The 25,833-nt window shown below is 36.2% G+C and overlaps 2 protein-coding genes across 5 annotated transcripts in view; one reads left to right on the forward strand and one right to left on the reverse strand.

Annotated features, from left to right (window-relative positions):
* Positions 1-247: 247 nt before the first annotated feature.
* LOC113110009 (glycerophosphodiester phosphodiesterase domain-containing protein 5-like) lies at positions 248-20,007 on the reverse strand. 4 transcript variants are annotated; one of them, XM_026273982.1, is made up of 17 exons: positions 19,640-20,007; positions 11,915-12,079; positions 8,204-8,307; positions 7,141-7,234; positions 6,771-6,830; positions 6,597-6,710; positions 6,411-6,504; positions 5,746-5,891; positions 5,430-5,512; positions 4,653-4,803; positions 4,352-4,573; positions 3,524-3,681; positions 3,047-3,194; positions 2,386-2,468; positions 2,060-2,074; positions 1,687-1,799; positions 248-1,250 (listed from the first exon to the last, which is right to left on the reverse strand). In XM_026273982.1, the coding sequence occupies exons 2-17, from the start codon at positions 12,029-12,031 to the stop codon at positions 1,135-1,137; spliced, it is 1,818 nt and encodes a 605-aa protein (XP_026129767.1). In that variant the 5' UTR covers positions 12,032-12,079; positions 19,640-20,007; the 3' UTR covers positions 248-1,134. The 4 variants fall into 4 exon arrangements, with proteins under 4 accessions (XP_026129767.1, XP_026129768.1, XP_026129769.1 ...); XM_026273983.1 differs by having other exon boundaries at positions 6,597-6,695; positions 19,640-20,006; XM_026273984.1 differs by lacking the exon at positions 2,060-2,074 and having other exon boundaries at positions 19,640-20,006.
* A 5,232-nt stretch (positions 20,008-25,239) lies between these two features.
* LOC113110010 (serpin H1-like) overlaps positions 25,240-25,833 on the forward strand; it is a 4,809-nt gene continuing 4,215 nt past the window's right edge. Inside the window, exon 1 of the mRNA XM_026273987.1 lies at positions 25,240-25,394. The gene's annotated coding sequence lies outside the window, so the exon portion shown is untranslated. The remainder of the gene's footprint in view (positions 25,395-25,833) is intronic.

Consider the following 25,833-nt stretch of genomic DNA (forward strand, 5'->3'; position numbering starts at 1 on the left):
TCTTAAAAATAACAGGTAACACTTCCTAACAACAATTATCAAATTATATATATAGAAATTAAAATTTAATTTAATTTTACATTTAATATATGTAGAATATTTACAAATATAACTGGTTCATTAGTCCCACTAAAAATCTAGTTCCTTTCCAGTGTCTGAGAACTTAAAATTGATATAAAAAAATAGAAAACAAAATTTGGATAAAATATTTAATAATAATAATAAAAAGAATAGAAAATAGAAATCATAACATTTCTGTATGTCTTTAATGACAAGTTTGATCAATTTAAAGCATCCTTGCTGAATAAAGTATTAAAATCTTATTTACCCCAGGGAGCGATTTACACCAATTTGTTCTGCTTGTGAATAAATATAGCCAATGTTTTACCCAATAAAATACAATCGAATCCTGTGATGTTTTGAATTAGTCCTATCTACGACAGCACAGGATGAACTGAGCTAGTTTGTGCACAAACCTGCCTCATTTTACCTGACTTCACTTGATATACTGTTTCATTTCCAGTAATAATTACCTTCAAAAACCCATTTGAACAGCTCATGAAAAACACTTGACGCAATGCAGAGATTTCATTACAAAATAAATCACTTAAAAAGACATCGATACAGCAAGGTAGAAGAAAACTGATCTTAAGCTAATGCAATGAGATATGGATCACCAGCAAGCAAATCATATGTTACAAAAATAAAATAAATAAAAAATAAATAATCATATCAGCCTATAGTCAAGCTTTACAAGGGCTAGTTTGAGGCTCAAAAACCATCTCTGAACCTTTGATTTCTGCATGCTTTAACATGAAATTCATACATCTTCAGTCTGTTTTTCACAAACATTAATAATAGGACACTTTTATTACCTGCTTTCATCAGACTGGACTCTAAACTTTACAGTGCACAATAAGTCAGCTCCATTTTAAATACGCTCGATACAGAAAAAATACATCGGTACATAAGGCATCAAAGCAGAACACTGAATCAGCTGAATACAGTCCCAGAGTGTCCGTGAACCAACGCAAACCATTCAAAATAATCCACTGGAGATGAAAAAGCAACTCAGTTTTAAGGAATTATTTTGAGCTTGAGATGTTCGGTCCATAAAATGGACTCAAGTCGTCACTAAAGTTTGCTCGCATGAAGTGCGGGCATCATGATGTCATCGCGTGCATAAACGTCCAGACCGTTTCCTGTGTACATGGACAGCTCGTCTGTGCTCCCGATACCGTTGTTGATCTCTGAAACGGGCACAAAACTCATCAGCCAGAGATTCACAGGGCAGAATTCTCCTCTAGGAGTCAATCTGGGGTCTGCATTTAAATGAAGAAACATTGACAGAGCCCACAACACTTGTGATGACATGCAAGTAATAAGACAGGCCACTAGCTCAAAATGTGAATCATTTTGGTTGGCTTCAATCATATAAAGTTTAACTGGAGTGCCAATAACTCCAGTAAACACCAAGATATTACTAATATTAATATGATATATATACACACACACACACACACACACACACACACACACACACACACACACATGCAAAAATCATATGCAGATATTAATACAGATATTGATGGTTTATTATGATCACCACCAGGGGGCGATGTACCACAGCCACAGAGGTCACAGAGAGTTATATGTCCTGTGGCTTTATCTTCACATGAGTCTCACCTGAGAAGATAAGCTTTTCCTTCATGAAGTTGACGTCACGACTCGGCCGACGTACTACAGCGCTGAGCATGATCTGCTCAGGGTTGTAGCTGCGCATGCCACTCATCTTCCACCTGAGAAAAAAAAAAATACAACACGCCGTCACCAAAACATACTTCTGAGGGTCTGAAAGTGTCAAAAAGTTCTGGTCACTAAGCTTAAGATCTTGAGATGTTTGTACAGAAAGTGAAAGAGAACGCTTAAAAGGGTTAAAAAGCACTGAAGAAAAGAGCGGCACTGAAGTTAAAATACAAATATGACAAACACACACACAAAAAATGAACAAATAAAGATCAAAACAGAATTCTGTCCCTAAAATACTCATCCTTATTACCTGATCAGGTGATAGCTGAGCAATTTCAGCGAGCAGCGGAGGACAGGCACATGCAAAGAGCAGAGGATAGAGAGATAATGGAGGGAAAGTTGAGATTGCCAAGAAGAAAAGAGCAGAGCCATCAGTTCAAAAGCACCCGGCCACCCAGCAGAGATATAGCAAGCATGCTAACTACAAAACAACCTAACATTAATGCCAAGGCCTGCTCCGAAAATCAAATAGGCTTTCATGCAAATGTGTGCAATTAAAGCCATTGCCTACAGCAAACAAGCTTCCAGTATTAATAAGTATTTAGAAACACGACATGCTAAAAGAGATTCACTTACTTCTGAAATATGAAGATGCCAATGACAATCGCCACAGAGATTAAATCTGAAGTGATCCATATCAGGCCATATTCATCCGCACTCTACAAAACGTTAAAGCAGCATCCAGCCATTAGATATCAATGTAAATACATTTAAAAAGCAAATGAGGGGAAAACTATACAGGCAGAATCCCAATCAAATAAAACTGCAATATATAAAAAATTATATATGCGACAGATAGATAGATAGATAGATAGATAGATAGATAGATAGATAGTAGTATTCCAAAGTTAATTTTGTCCACAAACTCTTAAACTACAGACATTTTTCTGATGCAAATGTATGCAACCATTTGTATGCAACATTATCTCTCAATACTGATCTTGCATCATATATAAAGCATGCCAATTTAAAATCTACAGTATTCTGTGGAAGGGATGTTAAAATGTGTCAAACAGGGCCAAGATTTACTGCAACCTCCTTGAAAGCTGACAGCATAATCAAATTAACCATTAAATGAGCATCCGGCCAATGAGTGGGACTTCATGAATGACAAGCGTTCCAAATCTGTGGAAACTGGCCTGCTTTTAAGTGCGCACTTGAGCATGGCCAGCAGAGTATGTACTTTGTGCGTAATAGCAGTGTGTGAACTGGGATTCAGCCAGAGAGAGATCAGTACCATGATCCAGATGGGATTAGGCACTTTCTTCAGGATGTGCGGAGCATCAGAAGAGACAGACTGAACCCCGCTGCACCACATGAGCGAATACAGCCACGGCTCGTTCACCGGATACACGTTCACACTCACATTACTGCCAGAAAACTGCCTGCTCACAACACACGCACGCACAGAGAAGTTTGCTTGGTGATGCCTACTTTCATATAAATAAAACAATAAAATATATGTATGAATGAATGTATAAATTTAAACTTCACACATTAAAACATATATTATATATTCTAAATGCATTCTAATATATCATAGTAATTAAAATAACAATAAAAATGAGTTCTCAAAACATTACACAGACCGATAAATTATCGAAGTACATCTATTAAAATGGATAAAATATTTAAATTTGATATTTTTACCTCTTCATATTTCATAGCAGATGTCTGCTGATGTTCTGAATGGTGTGTGTGTGTGTGTGTGTACCTGATATCCTGAGCTCTGGCCTGGCTGTAGTGCAGGGTCAGAGTACTGATCCCTCTTTCTTTCAGCTCAGCCACAGGAAGTTTCTCATCTGACGTCTGCTGAAGGAGAGGAACCGCTGCACGCACCTTCTTCCTGTACCAGTCTGGAGTCCACATCACCTACACACACGCACAGTAGCTAATTAAGCACTTTTCATATTTTTCTGAATATTAATACCATTTCCTAATGTTATACACTTAAGAATATTGTACTCAATATTTTTAATTTAGAATGAATAATACATTAGACGAGACTTCTAATTTCTTCAAGTCCTATAAATATAAATGCATACATTTTTAAATGCATCTTTTAGATGAATTCTGAATTTATTGGTTATCTCATAAACACGGTTAGAAAGACCTTTTGTAATATTATACATTTATAAGGAATATTTTATCAATATTTAAGATGGAGTTAGAAGATTTAGATGGAATAATAGGACATATTTCAGCAAAATATATCAGATTAAATACACACGTTTTAAAATATTAAATATATTTTAAATATTTAGAATTTTTGGCACATTAAATAGTTGATAAAGGTCTTAAAACCTTAAGAATATTTTTCTCAATATTTTAGATTTAGTCTGAATAAGACATTAAACCACAATTCATCAAATTATATAAAAAAAAATATATATAAAAAATATATTATAAACGTAAAATATTTTTAGATGTATTCTGAATTTCTTAGAATTTAAAAGAGCAGCTCATTAATGTTTTTTTTTTTTTTTTAACTTTTAGAAGCTTATCAAGAATATGTCAAGAATATGAATATTCGTGCTCTCACCTGTTCTGGTAGGATGCTGGATCTCTGAATGACCTTCAGTGCATCACTGACCCAGAGCTGATGTCGAGGGTGTTGAGGTGGAGGTCGCCGCAGGCTGAAGATCACCGAGCGGTTTGTTCTAGCAGCCAGACGTAGCAGCTCTGCGAGGCTACACACCGTCTGATTGGCCGTGCGCTTTCGATCTTTTTCAGACATGTACTGCACCGTCCAGTACGGGTCATCCTGAGGGACAAACAACCTCAAAATCTTTATTTACTCTGAAGATAGACCAAAGAAATAAGAAAGGAATCAAATGTAATACCCTGAGGAACCAAAGTCCAGCATTGAGACTGCGAATCTCTGTCCAGTTAAAGAATGAGGCGTCGTGGTCCTGACGGCCTGGAAACAGTTTGTCCACATTGGTGGTCCTGCGTAGTGTGCGGTCCCTCATCAAAAAGGGCACTCCATCCAGACTAAAAAAACAAAAAAAAAAACACACAAAAAGAAACAGACAAGCATCCAATCACTTTAGAGTCAGGTTACTGCGAGCCATTGAGAGCTGCTGCCATTCTTTACTCATATTCAAAAATATACAATAAAATAAAATAAAAATACAAAATAAAATATAAAATATAAAATAAATTACAATTAATTCAAACAGGTATAATAATAAATAAATAAATAAATAAAATAGATAAATACAATAAATAAAAATTATAATATCATATAATAATGTAATAAAATAATTAAAATACACAAATATGATTTATTCAAAAAGATATAAGATATAAACTTAAAGGCAGTTTACTACTAATTCAAAAATAAAATAAAATAAAATGAATAAATGATTAATTTAATCATTTCGTTTTGAAATACAAAAACACATACAAAAAATTATGATTACATTATGATAAAAAAAACTGATTTGGATTCATTCAAAATGATAAAATAAACAAACAAATTCCTATTAATTCAAAAAAGGTATGATAAAAATAAAATAACCAGATAAATACCATAAATTTAAAATAAATAAATTATAAAACAAAACAGATTATGATTCATTCAGTTATGAGAGGTATGTTTCATAAAGTCATAATACCTGATGGTAACATCGGCTTCCAGGGCAGTGACCTTCTGTTGTAGTGCTTTACTGAAGGACATAATGGTGTGTTCTGGAGCGAGCTGAGAAAGAGAGAGAGAGAGAAATTTTACTATCTTAGCACTACTTTGAGGAAGTCAAACAAACAGGTTTGAGCTTCACTGTAAAATCAACTGAATGTTTAGACACAGTGTAAGTGAGGCTATCTCCAGCAGGGACACACAATCCCTCCAGCACTCTCTAACTGTTGCTAAACTTCAGAGAGAAACCTGGATGCTAAACACCCGGCCTGAAAAAACACAATTATGAAACTCACCATTGGAGCTCCACGACGGCCGATGACGGCAGGACGAGGACCGAGCTTGGAGCGGTCCATGATGCAGGGAGAAGAGATGAAGAGAGGAACCAGATACAGAACCAGGAGGACGCTCACATAAATCACCAGCGTCACAACTTGAAGCCCTGGATAAACACACAAACATATGCAAAAGAAGAAAAAAACGGTTTAAAAGGATTGGACCAATAATCTTTTTCTGCACATCTAGGCTACATTTACAGTATTTGTTCAAAAATAAAGTCAAAACACTAATCTTGTGAAACATTATTACTATTTAAGAGAACCCTTTTCTATTTTAATATAGTTTAGGATGTAATTATTTCTCTGATGCAAAGCTGAATTTCTTCAGTTTCATGTAATCCTTTGCCGCTCAAGAAACATTTCTTATTATTATCAGTGTTGATAACAGTTGTGCACTTTTTTTTTATTAATACAAAGTTCAAAAGAACAGCATTCATCACTTCAGATAAACTGAATACATTCTCACTGAATAAAAGTATTACCTTCTTTATAAAAAAAACAAACAAGCTAAACTTATTGAAGGGTAGTGCGCATATATTATACATTTACATGTTATCAAAGTGTAGGGGCCGTCCTAGCTTTGACCCAGTCTGCCTTTTCCCCTCACATGATGCTCAACTCACTTGATCTTTCCACGCGCAGCACCTGACCGGCGATGAACCACCCTAATGCTGTAACCGCAGCTAAAGCTCCAATGTGTAGGAACGGCCCTGTGAACTACAACAGCAAAAACATACAATTAACTGAATGACTTGTCAAGAAAGATCTCACGACACTGGATGGTAAAATGCTGATGAGGTTGCTTCAACCTGCAGAGAAATGATGACAATGTCCCATTCGTCCTGCCAGAAGTCATCAATGGACACAACTCCTGTTATGGTGGTGAGCAGAATGGCCAGAACGACAATCTGTGGGAAATAAAACTTGTTTTAAAGAACGTCAGTCTAGTTCTAGGCTTGAACAGATTTACAAACTCGCCTCACCTTATGGATCCAGTACAAATTAAGCTGCTGTCCCAGTGCAATGTGACAAAGTGCAAGAATCTGAAAAATAAAATAAAAAATACAACAGCAAATGATAAAAAAAAAGAAAAAAAAAAAATACATAAAAAGAGATAAAAAAAAGTCAAATTTTTTTTTTAAATTTTGTATATAACAATAAAAAAATATTTATAAAAAAATTTTAACATATGTGTGCGCACACAATTATTAAGGCTGCAATGGTGATGTTCTGAACCAACAAGCAGTCCATCATGGCTTCAAAATGTGAATGCGACAATTATTAGGCCATAAAAAGTTTAAAGGCACTGCTAACTTTCTCTACGCCACATGTGCATGTGTAAAGAGCGCTCACCATTAAAAATGCAGTGTAAGTCAATCCTGTGAGTGTTGTGGTGAGAATGGGGACTGTGCCATCCTTCCAAACGGCGGAACGATTATATAACAACCTGCCAGAAAAATAAAACCATCAACTTCTCTCACCCCAGCAGGGATTCAAAACAAACAAACAAAAACATGCATCATGCTTTTCATACACAAGGCTTTAAAACACTTTAAAGGGACCGTTTTAATAACAGCTGGCGCCAGCGCAAACCGTCTTTTGGCATTAAAATAGTACTATCAAGATTTAATAAAGACGATTAGTGATGAATTAGCACTGAAAAGATGTGGAGACAGTTATTTTTGCACAAGAAAGTTTATGAGAGGAGAGTATTCAAATGAATCACGCAAAGCGATTTAGCAACTTTTGCACTCATCAAATTACTGGTATTTGCGCCATTATTTAACACAACTATTTTGCTCTTGAAATGGATGCAATTGTTGTCGCTATAGGAGGAGGCACTGCAGAGAACAGAGAAAACGTTATTTGGAATGCCAGAAGAACGCATTATCTGAACATATTCTTTGCTAAGCCATGTTATTTTTAATTTGCTTATAAATAAAAGAAAAGATGACTTGGAACCCTCAACTAGGAGTCACGCAATACCAGGTTCATCAAAACATCTTGCAACCCTACCCTTTTGGCCTCTTGTTCTTTCTTCGTTTTGTGTCTCTATTCTTTATTTGCGATTACAGTAATTTGCGCTGCGCTTGGCATTTTGTGTTGATCGATATGTAAATGAGATGTTGAGATTGCAATTGCACTCTCTCGCTAATTTGTCCTGTTTAGTTAAACTGGCCCTTAGTGTGTGAAATTAATTCAGAAAGTTATTAAGCAATCCATGTTTGAGAATATAACTAATAGTAATGCTTCCAATCAAACAAGAAAACTCCTAAAACATCCTCTAGCAATCAAATGTGCAAACATGGCTTGCTGTCTGCTTCGTGGTGAGGACACACAGCAGGGTTCAGAGTTAATGACCAGCTGATGTCACTGCTAAAACAGCAGGTTCCTCCAAACATCAGACTGAACCCACCAGTTAAACTCATTGTAGTCATTACGAGCCTCCAACCAGAAGTAGGACCAGACGAGGAGAAGAAGAAACGAACAGCAGAGGAGGAGGAACCATGAACATTCCCACTGAAAAACAAAAACAGGACGTGATGTAAACACACATGTTCTCCAGACAGACATTTATTCTCTTAGCAGACACTTTTATCCCACTGAGGAATGGTACAAATCAGGCAGATGTGTCGAACCAACACTCAGTGACAGTCCTGACAAGACTTCTTTTTTATTTATATGTTCCAAATTTGGACTTTTAATAGCTCTCTTTATATCATTCACAACATGTTCACACCACAAACCCCATGCTTTACAATCAGCACTTCAGATCAAGTGTGGCAGGGGATATAAAAGGCCACGGAGATCAAATACGGAGCTTTAAGATGCCTTAAAGTTTTAAAGAGCATGATAAAATGTGAGCTCAAGTAACTAATAAGTTTAAGAACAAAATGACAAGAATTTAATTAAATTCCTTCACCACAGAAACCACACAGCGTTCCACAGTGAATTACAGCAGCAATGGAACATTTTCAGCACAGAGGGATCTTTCAGAAAGAGAGAGAGAGAGAGAGAGAGAGACATTGCCTGGCACCAATGCATGTTTGCTGGGAGGCCAGGCAAGGTCTCTGCGGGAGATCGAGTGGGCGGAGCTTTATTGTTAAAGGGTGATGTAAAAATCAAACTTGTCTCTCACCTGATGCTGAGAGTGAACAGATTTCACTCAGTGAATGACTGTGAATGTATTCAGTTGTTTATGATTTTGAAATGTTATTCAGAAACCTGTGCATTCTACGCCATAAAAGTAATAAAAAAAAAAATACATAAATAATATTAAACTTTTTCCAGATGTACATGTTAAATGACATGAGCTCACAAGCTTGTCCAGAGAAGGAAAAGCAGCAAGCACATGAAACAATGGCAGGAGTTTAAGTACTGTATCAGTCAGATATCACTAACAGTTCATTTGGGCAAGGATGGAACTAATATTTTTTGTTGAATATGCTTTTTTTTTTCTCTCAAGAAAATTTTGTTGATTGGAATTTTCATGAACCGCAGACACTCAACAATTAAACTAAGAATATAATATGTATATGACTTTGAAAGACGTTTTTTTGTGATCATTTTGCAGTACATGAATCTGTTGGGTAACACAAGGTGCAGAGAGACATCTAAGTTGAGTTAGCAGATCAGATGGCTTGCATCCTGCTGGCACTCTCCCTTTCAGAACCCAAAAGACCTTTCGTTCCTGTGGAGGTGTGAAATAGATCTCATGATCTAATGACCACGTCCTGAGATTCGTTCAAATGCAGGGTGAATTAGAGTAACTTTTGACTTCTCACTCCATCACCTCACATTCCAGCCCAACCACAATATCCGAATGTTTTGATTTGCTAAATATATTTTAATGTATTTGAAGAAAGAGGTCTCTTATGCTCACCAAGACTGCATTTCTTTGACCAAACAAATATGGTAAAAAGGGAAATATTATGAAATATTATTACAATCTTGAATAACTGGTTTTCTATTTGAAACTCGTTATTGATCAATGTGTCTTTGTCTAATAAAATTATTAATTTCCTAAATAAAATAACAAGCATTAAAAATATACACATCAGAGCTAGTCATTCCACATCACCCAATGTCCCAGATGACCCTTATTCACCCTACACTAAACTGAAAGATGTAATTGCATTATGAATATGAAGACCAATTACTATTATTTCCAACAAAACACTACTCAACATTTGCACTGATGAAGCTTTTCACCAATTCTGAGATTTCAAAGATCACAACAACAGTCATCTGACATGCCTTGAATACAACTGCCAACAATAACAGCTTGCATATAGCTTTCTAGTGATTCCACACACCCTAACAGAGACCTGAATAATGCACTGACTCATGTTTTCTTAGTCTGTGGATTGTGGTGGAGTCACTCTACAGTGCGGGACACATTTCACTGATCTGTTCATTCATTCTGCACAGCTGATAGCTGCTAATCTCTCAATCCCATCAGCTCCTCCAGACCTGCTCCTGAGCTCATCGGGTAGGACACATTGTCACCCTGCTCTAATTATAGAGTGGGCGGGGCTAGCAGTGATGACACAAAGTTAAGCCAGCCAATGGCAGAGCTTCCGAAGAGTTTGTTCTCAATGCCGAGGTGCTACTTCAGAGAGCCCGTTCAAATGGAAAGATCAACTAATGAACGTGTGTGTGTGTGTGTGTGTGTGTGTGTGTGTGTGTGTGAGTGTGAGTGTGAGAGGTGAAAAGAAAGAACAAAACCCACAAACTAAATCACCACAAGCATTAAACTGGATAGAACATGGAAAATAATAAACATACCTGAACTGAATACTAGAATACTGCTGACTGCACAGTAAAAGTATATATGGTTTACAGTAATAATAATTATTAAAAAAATTGCTTTAACAAATATAAATATATAAAACATTTCAAACAATACAGTATGCTACATTTTTAACCTCAAGTTTCATGTTTGTTTAAATCAGTGAGTGACTTATTTCAGACATTAGTTATACAATTAAGTTGTCTTTTGATTTTTTTTTTACTGAATTTCATATAAAATAACTTAACTTTTGGCAACCCGGTGAAATAATGAGTCAAGAAAGGGTTTGTTTAAAATTGAAGTTTGTTTAAAAATAGAATATAAAATATAGATAAAAAATATCTTAAGCCCAGTCAAATAAAGGGTCAAGACAGAGTTCATAAAAAAAATTAAACCTACAGTAATATTGTCAAGTGTAAACACACTACAAATATTAAAGAATCTATGGAATGCGGAGTTTGAAAAAAAAAAAAAACACAATGTATATAAAATGAAACACACACACAATAAAAACTTAGCAACCCTTGAGAGAAACTAAGTTCAATTTTTATAATTAAATCAGCTATTGTTCTATTTATATCAGTGCTATTCTAAACTTCTGAGGATATTGCTACATTTAAGCTTGATACCCTATGAATATTAGAGGACTTTGGGTAAAGATTAGATAAGGGTTGATTTTCAATCTGACTGCGGCTCAGATCAGGTCAGAACATTTGATCGCTGGGCTGGAATGGATGCTTGGTTAAAACAACGGGCATTTCTGCTTGAATAACTTTACTAAATAATGTCAGTATCCAGTTTGGTGTCACCAGACATTGAACGGACAAGTCAAAGAGAGACAGAGAGACATGACTAAGCCTCTTGCTGTGTTGTATACAGATTGGAATTGACCTACAACACGTCCTCCAGGGAATCTGAAACTCTGGCTTGAGTTTCTCTCTGTCTGATAGAGAGGGATTCAGACAGCAGAGGAGAAAGGCTTTTTGCTTCATTACAGACAGCCAAGTTGTCCTTCGGTTCTGCCGTCTGCCTCAAATGAATACAAGATATTCATGACCAGACGCTGACAGAAATTACCAGAGAAAGCCAGAACTATCGTCAAAGTGGATCCAGAAACTATGAGCCACAGGTGTGGGAATCATTGATGACAGTAACATTAGGGTCAATGACCATAGCGTCTCAACATGATTGGTCTGTAAATATTTTTAATGTGGAGCTTAGTGACAGGTCATTGACTCAACAGATCAGTGTCAATTTTGCCTCTATCAACTTCATCCAGTCTTTATGTGGTTGGAATACAATGGCTTTTCCCACAAAGGATGATGCTGTGGTTACCTTGGTGCTGTCGTCATGGGAGCGTTGGTACCGTTTCCAGCGGCAGCCGTAGATCCCGGTCAGGCAGGACAAACACAGCTGTCTCTCATACACCTGTAACGGTTGGTGTTTCACCATAGTCAGGCCACAGCTGATCTGCAGACATCCCACTCACACACCGCAGACCTGCAGAAGCGAGACGCATCTGTGAGAAACAACATTATCCATAACAAAACACTCGGTCTTCAACTAAATTATACTGTCTGTGTTGATATTGCACTGAAAAACTGAGCGGAGGATTTAGCCATTTAGCATTTGAGTCTGGGAAACTTGCCTTAGGAAAACATACCAGAGAAAATCCCACCATGCCAGAGAATAAACATTACGTCAGTAATAATTGCAGGAATCTGTCGGTCGACAGTAATGTGACTTGACCATGCCAAGTGAAATACAATGTAAAAAATATTTTCATCACCACACCATCGTGGGTAATACAGGAAATGGCATCAAACGACAGCTGAAAACAATACAACGAAATCTAGATTAAATACAAACTATTAAATACATGTATGTGTTAAATGACAATTATTTATGTATTTAATTACTTTTCCTTTAGAAGTATCGTTGATGTTGGATAGTTCTTGCTTATTTCACCAATTTTTATATTTAGATTACCTTTACCAAAAAAGTCATAATCTAAGGCTAACTTAAAGTTAAAAGATATGACATTGTTAATGTATTTGGTCTTAGTTGAACAGATCTGCTATGCTTCTGCTGCTGAATTGCTGCTGTTGTTTGTTATTGCTGTAGTTGTAGATTATTGCTGCTGCTGCAAAGCAAGTACAGGAACTTGCTACTGCAGAAACATACATCAGTATGGTGCCGTAAGTATTTAAGACAGTACAGTACTGCCGCTGCATAAATAGCATGCTATAATAAACCAAAACAGATCTATACAGGGGGAGCTGGGGAAGGTGGAGGGTTTCAGAGTAACTCTGAATGCTAACCAGCCATAATAACCTAAAGCAGCCAGCTTACTTATTTATTTATAAAAACTGTTTTAAAATAGGAATGTCCAATAATATCCATTCATGAAAACTACTCCACTTTTAAGTCAAATGTCACGCTTTTAATTCAAAACCATAGGTACCAATTATGTAAAGGCATATCCCTCAAATGCATAATAAATAAACCCATAACAAACTCATAAGTCAGCCACTGACCCGGTATTACCACACCAGATGCTCCAATGAAAAACAACAGATTTCAATGACAGTAATTAAAGAGGGCTATCAACACCCGGCCAGCACAGATTTGATCTTTGTCCACCAGAAGCACCCACTCAGACAGATTAGCATATCATTAGCATCTTCGAAATCCCAACTCTCATACACAAACAAGCTACTACGAGTCCTCATTAGTCATTTCCTTAAAAATCCTGCTTCACATTCCATAATTGTATTCCTTGAACTCATTCAGAACAGACATTAACATATGATCCCTCACAAGCCATCCCATAACCACAGTTCTTTAAGTCACGATGGATGTGTTACAAATCGGTATGAAAATGCTAAAACGAATGCGTGAGAATATGAAAGCATCTGGGTTTTCTCTTTTCCACACTTCCTGCTGCATGATCAAGACTGGTCTGACCCCTTTAGTATCGGTGAATAGATTAGATGTAATGTCCTTTGTTGGGTTTTGTGTAGACAATGTCTACAGCGTCCCGCAGGTCTGCAACACAGCGGTTAAATCATTCACATGCATCCTGTGTTCACCTACATAAAGATAATATTGCCTCAAACAAAAGAAGTCATTATCTCCTTCAGACATGTCTTCCTGTTGAAAACGACCCTGTCTGAGTGGGTTTACACTCTGGTGTGACCGTTTGATTGAGGCAGAGCACACACACACACAGACCTGATGTCAATATCACATCTGTTGCCCTATTAGTGATGTGAAAGTTCAGACAAAGATGACAATTCTGTCATTATTAACTCACCCTGAAGATATTGATGAATGTAGGTGCACCAACAACAAGCGAATCCCACTGATTTATACAGAGACATTTATCATAATTTTTTAGTGAACTATCTCTTGAAGTGAATCTGCATGAACTTCAGATACATCCAGAGAGTACAGTTTTGTTCTCAGCTGGAAAGTAGCTGTGCTAAAGTCCATTCCCAACTTGTATTGAGAGGTTGAGGAAACTTTACACCTGGGGAGTTCAGTGTAAATATACTGATATACAGCAGAGACATTTATAACGTTACAAAATATTTCAAATAAATACTGTTCTTTTTGAAGTTTCTATTCATCAAATGTACCATTGTTTCTACAAAATGATGAAGCAACAATTTTTTTCAGCATTAGCAATGAAACATAGAAAACACTTATTTTAAATAGTAATAATAGTGATTAATAATAATGAATATATTACTATTTACAATATTGCTGTTTTTACTTATTCCTAAGCACCTTTTCTGAGCATATAAGACTTGATTTTTTTTTCTTACCAATCCAAACTGGAACTGTAATGTTTTAGATTTTTATTTTATTTTTTATAACTACTAAATTACATACCTAATGAAGCTCAAAAAACTTACCCTCTTAATGCTATTATGTCTTTCCATGACACACTGAGAAGCAGCTACGTGACTTATGGAAGAGCAGAACAGATCCTTCCACCTCAATATTAACGCACATTCTTCATAAATCCATTTAAACCGTATCTCTCAGTGTTCACAGTGGCAGACACACACTTGGGCAGAAGAGAGGTAGAGAGGTAGGCTGTGTTAGTGTGGGGCTTCATGCTCCAGCCTGTTTCCATGACACTGAGCTTTAAAGACTTACAAAAGCCTGAATTCTCTGACATCAGGAGAGAAAACTGAGCCTTATTCCTGTCAGCTCTTACTCCAGACCTCCTTGCTGTTGGACTTTCCAAACAGGTACGATTGCCAAAAACAGTAAACTACATATTGTCTGCTTAATTTCCTGCCTCACTCCAGACCGCTTGTCCGACTTGTTCAACAGCCTTGGGTCTTGAAGTGCTTTCCCCTATTCCTTTTCTTCGTGCATCTTTAAATCAGATTTATAAGCCAACTTGCTCAAAGATGAATTAACCACAAAATTACAAACTTTGATTTAAAATAAAAAGTGTTTGAAATCTGAACTGTGCATGAAGCATCGCAAAATTCATGACTGAATAAAAAAGACAATATAAGTTTACTGACTTATAGTCATTGATTGAATAATAGAATATTTTAATATCCAGTTTCAATACTGTAAAAAATGTGACAATTCAACATTTTTACATTCTTAAAATGTACTGCTTAATATTCAAATATATTGTTGTTTAATGAAAGTTATTTGAGAGCATACAGTAAGGCTTGTTTATGTCATTTGCATTGCTTCATGCTTCATGCAAGTGGGAGGAAGCTACGGAGCTGTTTTGGCGCAGTTCTTATTTCCATGGTAACAGCGAACTCTCTAATTACTGGATCCAAAAGGAATCACTCCTCAAGATTATGAGTAATGTATTTTTTTCCCAATGGAAATATTAAACAACTTGAAATGCAGAAATCAAGCTCTCACCTAAAGATAAACACAATTATTTAACAGTCTCTGAGCTCATGGACGATTTGACTTGAAAGGATTTGACATACCATGAAAATTATTTCTTTATTGAAAAAATTATTTGGATTAGTTGCACTTCACATCTAAGACTTCTGAAATACGTAAAAAAATATTCATCATCATCTACACCGCCATTAAAAACTTAGAGGATAAGATTAACTTTTTTTTTTAATGAAATGAAAGATTTCCTTCATTTTAAACTGATCAAAAGTGTAATTTCTATTTCAAATAAATGCTGTTCTTTAAAACATTCTATTAAAACAGTGTTTCGCGGTTCAGACAAAAATAAATGTTCTTTGAGCAGCAACACAGCCTATTAGATTAAGGATCAAGTGACACTGAATACTGAAGTAATGGCTGCTGAAAATTTAGCTTTGCATCACAGAAATAAATTTCATCTAAAAATATTACATTTGAAAACAGTTATTTTAAACTGTAATAATATTTCACTACATGAGTATTCTTACTGTATTTTGATCAAATAAATTCAGCCTCGGTGAACATAAGAGACTTCCTTCAAGACCCCACACTTTTGAACAACAGTGAACAAAAATGCAACACTCTCTATTCAGCTATTTGGAGGGCTAACATCTGACTGAGACATCCTTGACCTTGAAATAACACTACTTCTAGACACTTCAGCGCAGCATGTGCACATACATACTAATTGTTCATTCCTGATTTTACAGAGAATTTATGGCTAGTGTCCAGTTCAGAAGTCTTGCCAAATGAGTTGGGGACCTGGGGGTCAGTCGGGATCTCTATAGTGATCACTTCAGAACGCTAGGATTAACTGGATTTAGGAAAAAATAAATAAATAAAAATTGTGTGTGTGTGTTTGTGTATATATGTAAAAACTTTAGAAAATCATTTTAAAATATATAATAATATTAATATTTATAATGTTTCTAAGTATAGTAAAATATAATCTCTTAATTTTACTGTAAATATTATTTAAAGGGGGGTGAAATGCTCGTTTTCACTCAATATCCTGTTAATCTTGAGTACCTATAGAGTAGTACTGCATCCTTCATAACTCCAAAAAGTCTTTAGTTTTATTATATTTATAAGAGAAAGATAGTCTGTACCGATTTTTCCCGGAAAAACACAACCGGCTGGAGGCGTGGCGTGTGGGCGGAGCCGTTTATTTATGATCCAGAATCAGATCCCGAGGCTGAAACTGAACGAGAGCAGCAGCAGCAACGACTCGCTCCGAGCGGGGCTCACACCCGGGTCTCCGGCATGGGAGGGGATGCACTAACAAGGAGGCAGAGATATTTGAAGCAGTTTTACTCACCGCCTGCGGTTCCAACACACAATCATGACCCTTTTTCGTTGGTTTTGCATCATCCTTAAGAAATAAACGATACACAAATCCGTCGTCAAACTGGGCCTTATTTGTAAAACAAGCATCTTCGAAATGCAGGGAACAAACACAAACACTTACACAACTCCATTGATGCTCTGTAAAAATAAACTTTATCCACTGGTCCCTTAATGCTGTTTCTCTTTTGGTAATCTGTGCAGGGTTGTCTTGCCTTGCCAACCACAAACACACTCCTTTTGTGACATTTCGCGACGCTCTCGCTCTGATCAGTGAATCGCTCTGATCAGTGAATGTCTCTGCTCTGCTATACGGGAGCGCGCGCTCTTCCAGCAGAAGTGCCTTAGGACCCATATAAGGAAATTCCGCTCCATCTAACGTCACACAGAGCCATACTCGAAAAAAACTTTCCGAAACTTGTGACAAACCGGAAGGAGTATTTTGGGAACAAAAATACTCCTTCAAACGTACAACTTAATTTTTGAAACTTTGTCCATTTTTAGCATGGGAATCCAACTCTTTAACAGTGTAAAAAACTCAGTATGCATGAAATAGCATTTCACCCCCCCTTTAAAATAATTTGGCGCAAAAAAAAAAAAAAAAAAAAAGGAAAAGAAATTATGAATACATTGCATATCATTGCACATTACAAATCATGAAAAAAAAAAAATGAAAAGAGCAACAGGAACATTCTTCAAAATATCTCCTTTGCTTTTCACTAAAGTCATGCATGTTTGGAAAAAGTGAGTAAATTATGCCAAAATGGCAACAATGTGACAACAACACTTTGGATGCAACACTACCGTGTGTTTTCCAATTACAAACAGCTCATTTCTTCAATGTTTCTTACTCAGATTTCGGGTCCAGAAACTCTCATTAACTCCAGAATGACATTAATAATAGAATTTTAAAAAATGAACGCTGTTTCTATTCGAGGATTCATGCATGATTCAAAAGACTTAAAATAGAGAGACATTTAGTCATTGTACAGCTTCTGATTAGGCTGTGCAGAACAGATGTGACACATTGAGGAATGAGTAAAATGACTTTGGGAAGTTTCTGTGGGAAATCATCCAACAGGTTTGATGGATCTACCACAGGGAGGGAGGTTTACTTTCCCAGGGATGAAACGAGCCCTTTGTGTTCCCACTCCTCTGGTGGGCCCTCTGTGGATTTTTCTGAGATCATGTGAGCAAAGACAACCTCGTTTATCTCTCTTCATATGCTGCTTTTGTTTTGGCACCTTATCATAGGCTCTAGGAAACAACAATCTCATAGTTTGGATGTTAAACACTGGTTGTTGTGGAGAGCTCATAATGAGGGTACCTGACGGGGATGTCATAGCATGAGCGAAATATGACACGTAGACCGTACTTTTGCCTCAACATTACTGCAGACACCAGAATAAAGGTGAATTCAGGCAATAAATCTCTCAGGAGATAACGCACATTGAGAAATGGCTTATTATGAACAAGTCTACAGGCAGAGCTTTGGTCTGGAGGTGTTGAAAGACATCAACATCAAACTCCTTCCGTAGTTCCCGACTTTTGCAAAACACTTCCATTTTGCCCTGCTGTTAGTCTTTTCTCTTTCAGGCGTTTCCTGAGGAGCGGTCTGCACCACTTCCCACAACATTCAGCCCAAAACTTTTGAAGCTTACGAGAAATGCTCCGCTCTCGTGAGATTCTGGCAGCACCATAAACAACTGGCAACCCATAAGCCACTGAGAATATAAGGGGAATGAGACCCAAAATTAAAGCCCCAAATCCATCTTTCTTTAAATCAAAGGATTGCCTATATGTGAAGAAACAGATACTGATTGTGGAGACCCGGGCTAGTTGTCACAAGAACTATATCTTAGTAATTTATAGACTCAAAAAGTCTGTTTTCAGTAGTGATTATTGATTTTAACACCATCACGCTGTTAAACGGCTAATACAAAACAAACTAAATTAGAATAATTGTAGTGAACTTTGTCTGACTAAAATATCAATAATAACATTGTTTTCTATAGCTTATGGGCAACAATTTAACTTCTACACTACTAACTACATTAGCACACATACAAAGAGTTAACTATAATCGTCAAGCTAGAACTGGGAAGGGCAATTATTTTTCATAGATGTCAGGTCTAGGCACTTAGGATGTATGTCACATGGGTTTAAAAATCCGAAATGTATTCTCTTTAATTTGTTCATTTGTTTTATTCCATTTGGTTATTAATTTAGCTGATTTATTTTCTTAAAATGTCATGCTTTGCATATAATATTAAAAACATATTAACAAATAAAACATTAAACATATATTAAATAAGAAATGTATTAATGAGTAAATTACAATATTTGTTGATCATTTTCATGCTTTAAAAATGTTTTACTGCTGATATTTCGCTAACAAATTTATACCAGGTATATTCTATTGTGACAAATATAATGTGACAACATGCCCCACTTTAGAATAAAAACTGACAGCTTACCACCTCCGCTGTAATCAGATCATATATATTGAGTATTTATAACTTAAGGTGAAGAGTAATTGTTAGAAAATATCTACATAATACATTTTTCAAAATTCAAAAGCTTGAAATATAGTAGTAGCCTATATAATATTATACATTCATTTCTATCCAGATTAAAATAAGTTTTAGACAAAACTGGCATCGTTTACTTATTGGATACATATATGCATGTGTGTTAATAAAAACGACTGAAAATGACTCTAAACGTACTACATTTCTGCATGTGATAGTAAACATGCTTAAGTACAGGCTACTTATCCAGACTCACCTTCTCGTCGGCAAGGTGATCGGCGCAGGTCCTCGAGTTCGTTTTCTCCAGTATTCTCCTTTGAAACTTGCGTTGTAGTTTGTCTTTCTCTTACTTTAAATGTTAAACAGACATTCAGCACTCTCAACTTATCAAGGTAACGTATATGATATTATTGGAAACTACAAACTAAGTTCCGTTAGCGTGCAGCGTTTCAAATACAGTCTGCCTGACACGATCACCAGCGATGGTTTATATGAATTATGTCAATATAACGTATTTACACGGTGTGTTTGGAGGATTATGGTTCACCGGAGACATTCAGTGAGTAAATTCATCCGATCCGAAAGCCCGGGGGAGGAGCAGCGCGTCTTCATCTCCTCCTCTTCCTCCTCCTCCTGATCAGGCGTCATCAGCGCGCTCCCAGTAATTAACAACACACACACACTAGCCATTCGTGATTAGTGTAACCTTTAGGTTCATAAACGTGATATATATTAAGTTTAAACTTTGATTAAGTAGGCTACTAGTTTAAAATAATAATAATAACTTCCCCAATGACTCTAATCTTTTGAATTTGTTCACTGAAGTGATTTATTTGTGGACTACCTTTCGTCCCAATGTGCATACTATCCACTATCCTGTGCACATTGGGACGTATGCCTACTAGCATTTCCAGGAAGATTTGTTCACTTTTAAAGATTCTAAAAATCATTAACGAACAAATCGGGTTAGGCCTCTTTTATTTTACAAATGATCAGGGGTACTTTTTAGTTGCTTATTGTTTGTAATGATAAAAATTGTCTATCTTCTAAAAACCTGATGATGGTTGCTGTTTCTTTTGTGAAGTTTTGTGAAGCAGTGTTTAGCAAGGCCACTTCTGTCAGGGACAGCGGCTGCTTATTCAGACCGCAGGCAGAGAGCCAGAGCAGAGCATCCACTGCTGCTATTCCAGGATGCCAGTGAGAGATTAACCTCTGACCTCAGCCAAGCTTGCATCACATCCTAATCTTTAACAACCTACTGGTGGACTGAGGCTGTCTTTCAGCAAGCACTAGCCGGACGGAACAGCTGTACGAGTTACATGTGTAGTTGTTATGATTTCAGGAGGATTGTTCTGCTCATATCAGCTCTAGCCTGCTAGAATATTTGCAAATCCACTTTGAAGGGCATGGATGGACAGAAACATTAATTCAGGAACAAAGATTGCTGTCTTAAAAAAATATATAATTAATAATAAAAATAAATAAACGATGTATTAATGATAAGTATGATGGAATATTATATATATAAGCCTAATAATTTTTCATGAAAGCATTCTGTCATTTCCACAGTGCTTACTGTGTGGTTAGGACATGGATCCTCAAATCTGGCCCACGAGATCCACTTTCCTGCAGAGTTTAGCTCTAACCCTAATCAAACACAGCTGAGCATGCTAATCAGTGTGTTCAGGATCATTAGAAAATCAGAGGTGAGTTTGATCAAGGTTGGAGCTTAACTCTGTAGCGCATTGGCTCTCCAGGACAAGATGGAATCTGGAATCTGAGGGTGCAAAGAATCAAAATATTGAGAAAACCGCATTTGAAGTCCAAATTAAGGTTTAAGCAATGCATATTACTAATAAAAAATGTAGTTTTGATATATTTATAGTAGGAAATTTACAAAATATCCTCATGGAACATGATCTTTACTTAATATCCTAATGATTTTTTGGCATACAAGAAAAATCGATCATTTTGACCTGTACAATGTATTGTTGGCTATTGCTACAAATATACCCATGCGACTTAAAATATAATAGAATTGAATATATTCTAACAATTGTACTTGTTACATTTATTTATTAAAATATAAATTATAATAATTTGTTAATTCAAATGCTTTTATTATGAAATATCTTTGTAGAGAAGAAACCAGTTCCAAACCTCCACGGCAGATTTGGAGTTTTTAGACGTGTTAATCTAGCAGCATCTAGTGGACACATTCGTAGTTGCAGGAACATGCAGTCCACACACACACACACACACACACACACACACACACTGCAAAAAAGTCTGAACTGCCATTTTCACTCTTGTCCACAAGAAGACGCCCTCATATGTATCTGATGCGTTTAAACCTAGCACATTATTATTATTTTTTTCGTGGTGTGATCGCAAAATAAGCATTTTTTCGTGATGGAGTCTTCAGGAAAGAGATTAATGTGATATAGAAAATGTTTCTTTTAGCCACTTATTTACTGTAGTTTCACTATACTCACATTTCACTGCTGGTAATATATTCTATATATAATCGTGTATGCTACGAATAAAAATCTTTAATCTTGAATATAATGTTTACCATGGTCACAAAAGAGTAGCTTCCAATGACTGTTTACAAAAAAAATTAAATAGTTGTAGGAGTAGGCCTATACTGTTGTCAACATTAAAGGGATACTCCACCCCACAATAAAAATGCTGTCATTAATCACTTACTCCCATGTCGTTTCAAACCCGTAAAAGCTTCGTTTGTCTTCGGAACACAGTTTAAGATATTTGGATGGAAACCTGGAGGCTTGTGACTGTCCCATACTGCCAAGTAAGCCACACTGTCAAAGTCCAGAAAAATATGAAAGACATCTCAGAACAGTCCATCTATAAGTGGTTCAACCTTAACATTATGAAGTGATGAGAATAATTTTTGTATGCGAATAAAAGAAAAATAACGACTTTATTCAATAATTAGTCTCCTATGTTTCTCTCCACATCACCGTAGAGCCATTTTGTAGAATATGAAACTGAACGTAGGCAGCTTACGTTCTTCCGTGACTGCTGCGTCACAAGGTTGCGCTGTTTTCTTTCAAATCATTGTTGGCGCTACAGTGATGTGGAAAGAAACAGAGGAGATCAGTTGTTGAATAAAGTCGTTATTTTTGTTTTATTTGCATACAAAAAGTATTCTCATCGCTTCATAATGTTACGGTTGAACCACTGATGGCAGATGGACTATTTTGACAATGTCTTTCATACTTTTCTGGACTTTGACAGTGTAACTTACTTGGCAGTCTATGGTACAGTAAAAAGCCTCCCAGTTTTCATCCAGAATATCTTAAATTGTGTTCCGAAGATGAACGAAGCTTTTATGGGTTTGGAACAACATGGGGGTAAGCGATTAATGACAAAATGTTCATTTTGGGGTGCAGTATACCTTTAAGGTATAGTAGAAGAGTACAAGACACTGTTTTAGTTTACAGTAAAGACACACACCAGACACCACCACAGCATATCGATAATATCTGCTCTGCCTCCAAAGCACAAAGAAGAGCAGACAACAGTTCAAACACGTTCAAAGCTAAATTCCTTTGCCTTCTAAAAGTCACAGAAGAGTTAACAATAGCTGGACAGGTTTCCACCGATCTGAACCTCTGATAGGCATATATTAGTCATAGAGAAGTGTGATGTGAATTATCCCACCCAACAGACATATTGAAGTTAAAACTTAAAACCAACAGAAACTCAACTGCAATGTCAGATCAGATTTAGATTTGGTCAAAATAAAGACTGGTTTTGATTAAAATATACAATATAGGACTTGGCAGGCCGGCCGCTGGTAAAAGGTTATTTATGAATATGTGGATGTAAACAGGATGGCAGGAAGGGCATCCTGTCAATTCCCCAGTGCTCATTGTGTATATATAGACTACATATGAATTTTCAATTATTGTTACACAGACATTCAGTATTACTGTTCAAACATTTGAAGTCGGTAAGTTTTTTCTTTCTTAAGAAATTAATATTAAAACTTGTAATATTGAGCAAGGACTCATTCAACTGATAATTTATGTTGTAATTTTTTTTTTTTTATATTTCATAAATAATATAAAACCATATAATTATTTTATATATAATAGCCCATTAATCTTTAGTGTCTAATACATTTTTTTTACTTTTTTTAATTGGAAAAGAGTCCTAAAAAAATTCTGATACCTTAAACAATACTTCGTCAAAAGAGAAGATATGTAAATAAAAGTGCAGAAATGTGTTTTTTTCAGGATCTACAGTGATTAAATAACTCTCTAGCTTTCCCTTTTGTTCGCAGCAGTTAATCAGTGACTGTCAGTCTGGGTTAAACCTCAAGCTATGTGGATCTAACAACATGATGAAACACGTTAATCAGCAAATCAGAAAAGAACCGCTGACAACTGAAGCGCAGCATTCTTTCAACATTCTGATGCTGGAGGAATGTCAGTGCCATCAGCAGCATTTTCTCTGATCTTTAAGCTGGTCTGGAGATGAATACTTGCTGTTAATGGTTTAAATCTCTGAAGAGTGTCCTGTGAGATGTTAATAAGGAATGGCCCATTCAGCCTACATGCAGCTAATGAGACCTGTTTCATCACATCTTAATATCAGAAACTAAATATGCAAACAAATTAAAAAAAAAAAAAAATGTAATATACCAAACTTGAAAATATTTGATAAAATTCTTCCAAACCAAATTAGCTGAGATCTGTTATTCACATTATAACTCCATACTGCAGTCTTGCCGCATGCTAACAGTGGTCAAATTTGTCATTTTCATAAAAATAATTCCATTTATTTTGTACTCAACAAGTACAAGTTTGTAAGATTTAATCTTAAAACAAATGAAAAAAAAAACTGCTGTAAGAAAATATACTTTTATTCGTAGACTTGTATTTAGCTGAAGCAATGGTTTGAAGTTAAAAAACATCTTAATAATGGACTTTTTTAAAGATATTGTAGCTTTTCACTTCTCAAAACATTAATTTAGGGGCAGGAGTCGTGTAGATTATTGTGATGTTTTTATCCACTGTTTGAACTCTCATTCTGATGGCACCCATTCACTGCAGAGGATCCAATGCTGACCAAGTCCTGCATTGCATAAAGACATTTAATTTGCAGCACTGAGAGAAGGACACTTATGAAACATTCCTGAGATTTTTCCAAGTCTCCTGTGATTTAAAAGAACAACTTCTATGCAATAAAATGTTCCTCTGAGATTCTTCATACATTCCAGTGCTTCATGTTTGTACCACAGGATTCCTAGTGCTATAGGAAGAAAAGGAAGATACATAGCTTATTATTGCGTGAGGTGTTATGAGGACGTATAGAAACCATAAAGCATCCATTATACCCAACTAGACCGATAAAATCTCTGTTTTGTCTGCTGTCCGCTTGCAGGCCAAGACACGACACACTAAAACGTGGCACACAGAAGAGAGGGGGAGGAGAGACAGATGGGGAGGGGGTGGAAGTAGTAGAACAACGTCTAAACTTCTTATTTTTACTATTACTTTTATAATATACTTTGCATTTTCTGAACAAATTATACAAATAATGGATAAAATGTAATTTGAATAAAATTAAGGATCAAACAGCAAGTTTTAGATTAACTTCTTAATTCTTAACTTACTTACTAGGATGTTTTTAAATTTGATTCGATTTTAATCAGTAAATCCGATGTCCACATTTCACATTCATAAATCCGATGTCCAATTGTCTTTGCATGAAAAAGCACTTCAGTTTAACCATTGTGTGAGTGTGTGAGCAGGAAAGGGGTCAGTTCCTGCTGCCTTTAGGACCTCGAGGAGAGAGTCCAGGTCCCACAGTAACTGGATCTGGGGGAGGTCTCACAGAAAAACGGGAACCATTATTATACTCCTTTCCCAACTTCCAGAAGTTTCTATTCCAGTCTATAAAGTCTGCATGAAGGATTTGGTGTCGGGGAAGCTGACAGATCCGAGAGGCTGCAGAAAGTTTTTGGGAGCTCTTGAGAGGTGAGTAACAGATACCGTTACAGCTGTGAAAACAAATTTTGCATTCAGGCTTCATCAGCAGTATGAAAAATGTACAAAATGTGTGGTATTCCATAACAGAATCTTTCATTTTAAATTTTGAAATGTTAAACAAAAGCTTGTATGAGACATTGCAATTTTTTAAGTTTTACTCAAAGGGGAAAAGATGCTTATACACAGCTACTGTAAGTGGTTTAATTTACCGTGTTTGTGTGATTATTCAAAAGGTTTCTAGCATACACCACAGTTCCTAATGTTTTCCATTGCTCCTTCAGACTCTGACATGTAGGGATAATAAAAGGCCATTCTTTGAGAGGGTGCGGTGTATGGTGCCTTTGCACGGCCGAAGGCAACATTTTGGGCCATTCACTGGTAGAGGGGTGGGGAAAATCTGCACAGACTCTCTCTGAAGTCTGCTGTT

This window comes from Carassius auratus, chromosome 10, assembly GCF_003368295.1.
Source record: "Carassius auratus strain Wakin chromosome 10, ASM336829v1, whole genome shotgun sequence".
NCBI classification, from domain to species: Eukaryota; Metazoa; Chordata; class Actinopteri; order Cypriniformes; family Cyprinidae; genus Carassius; species Carassius auratus.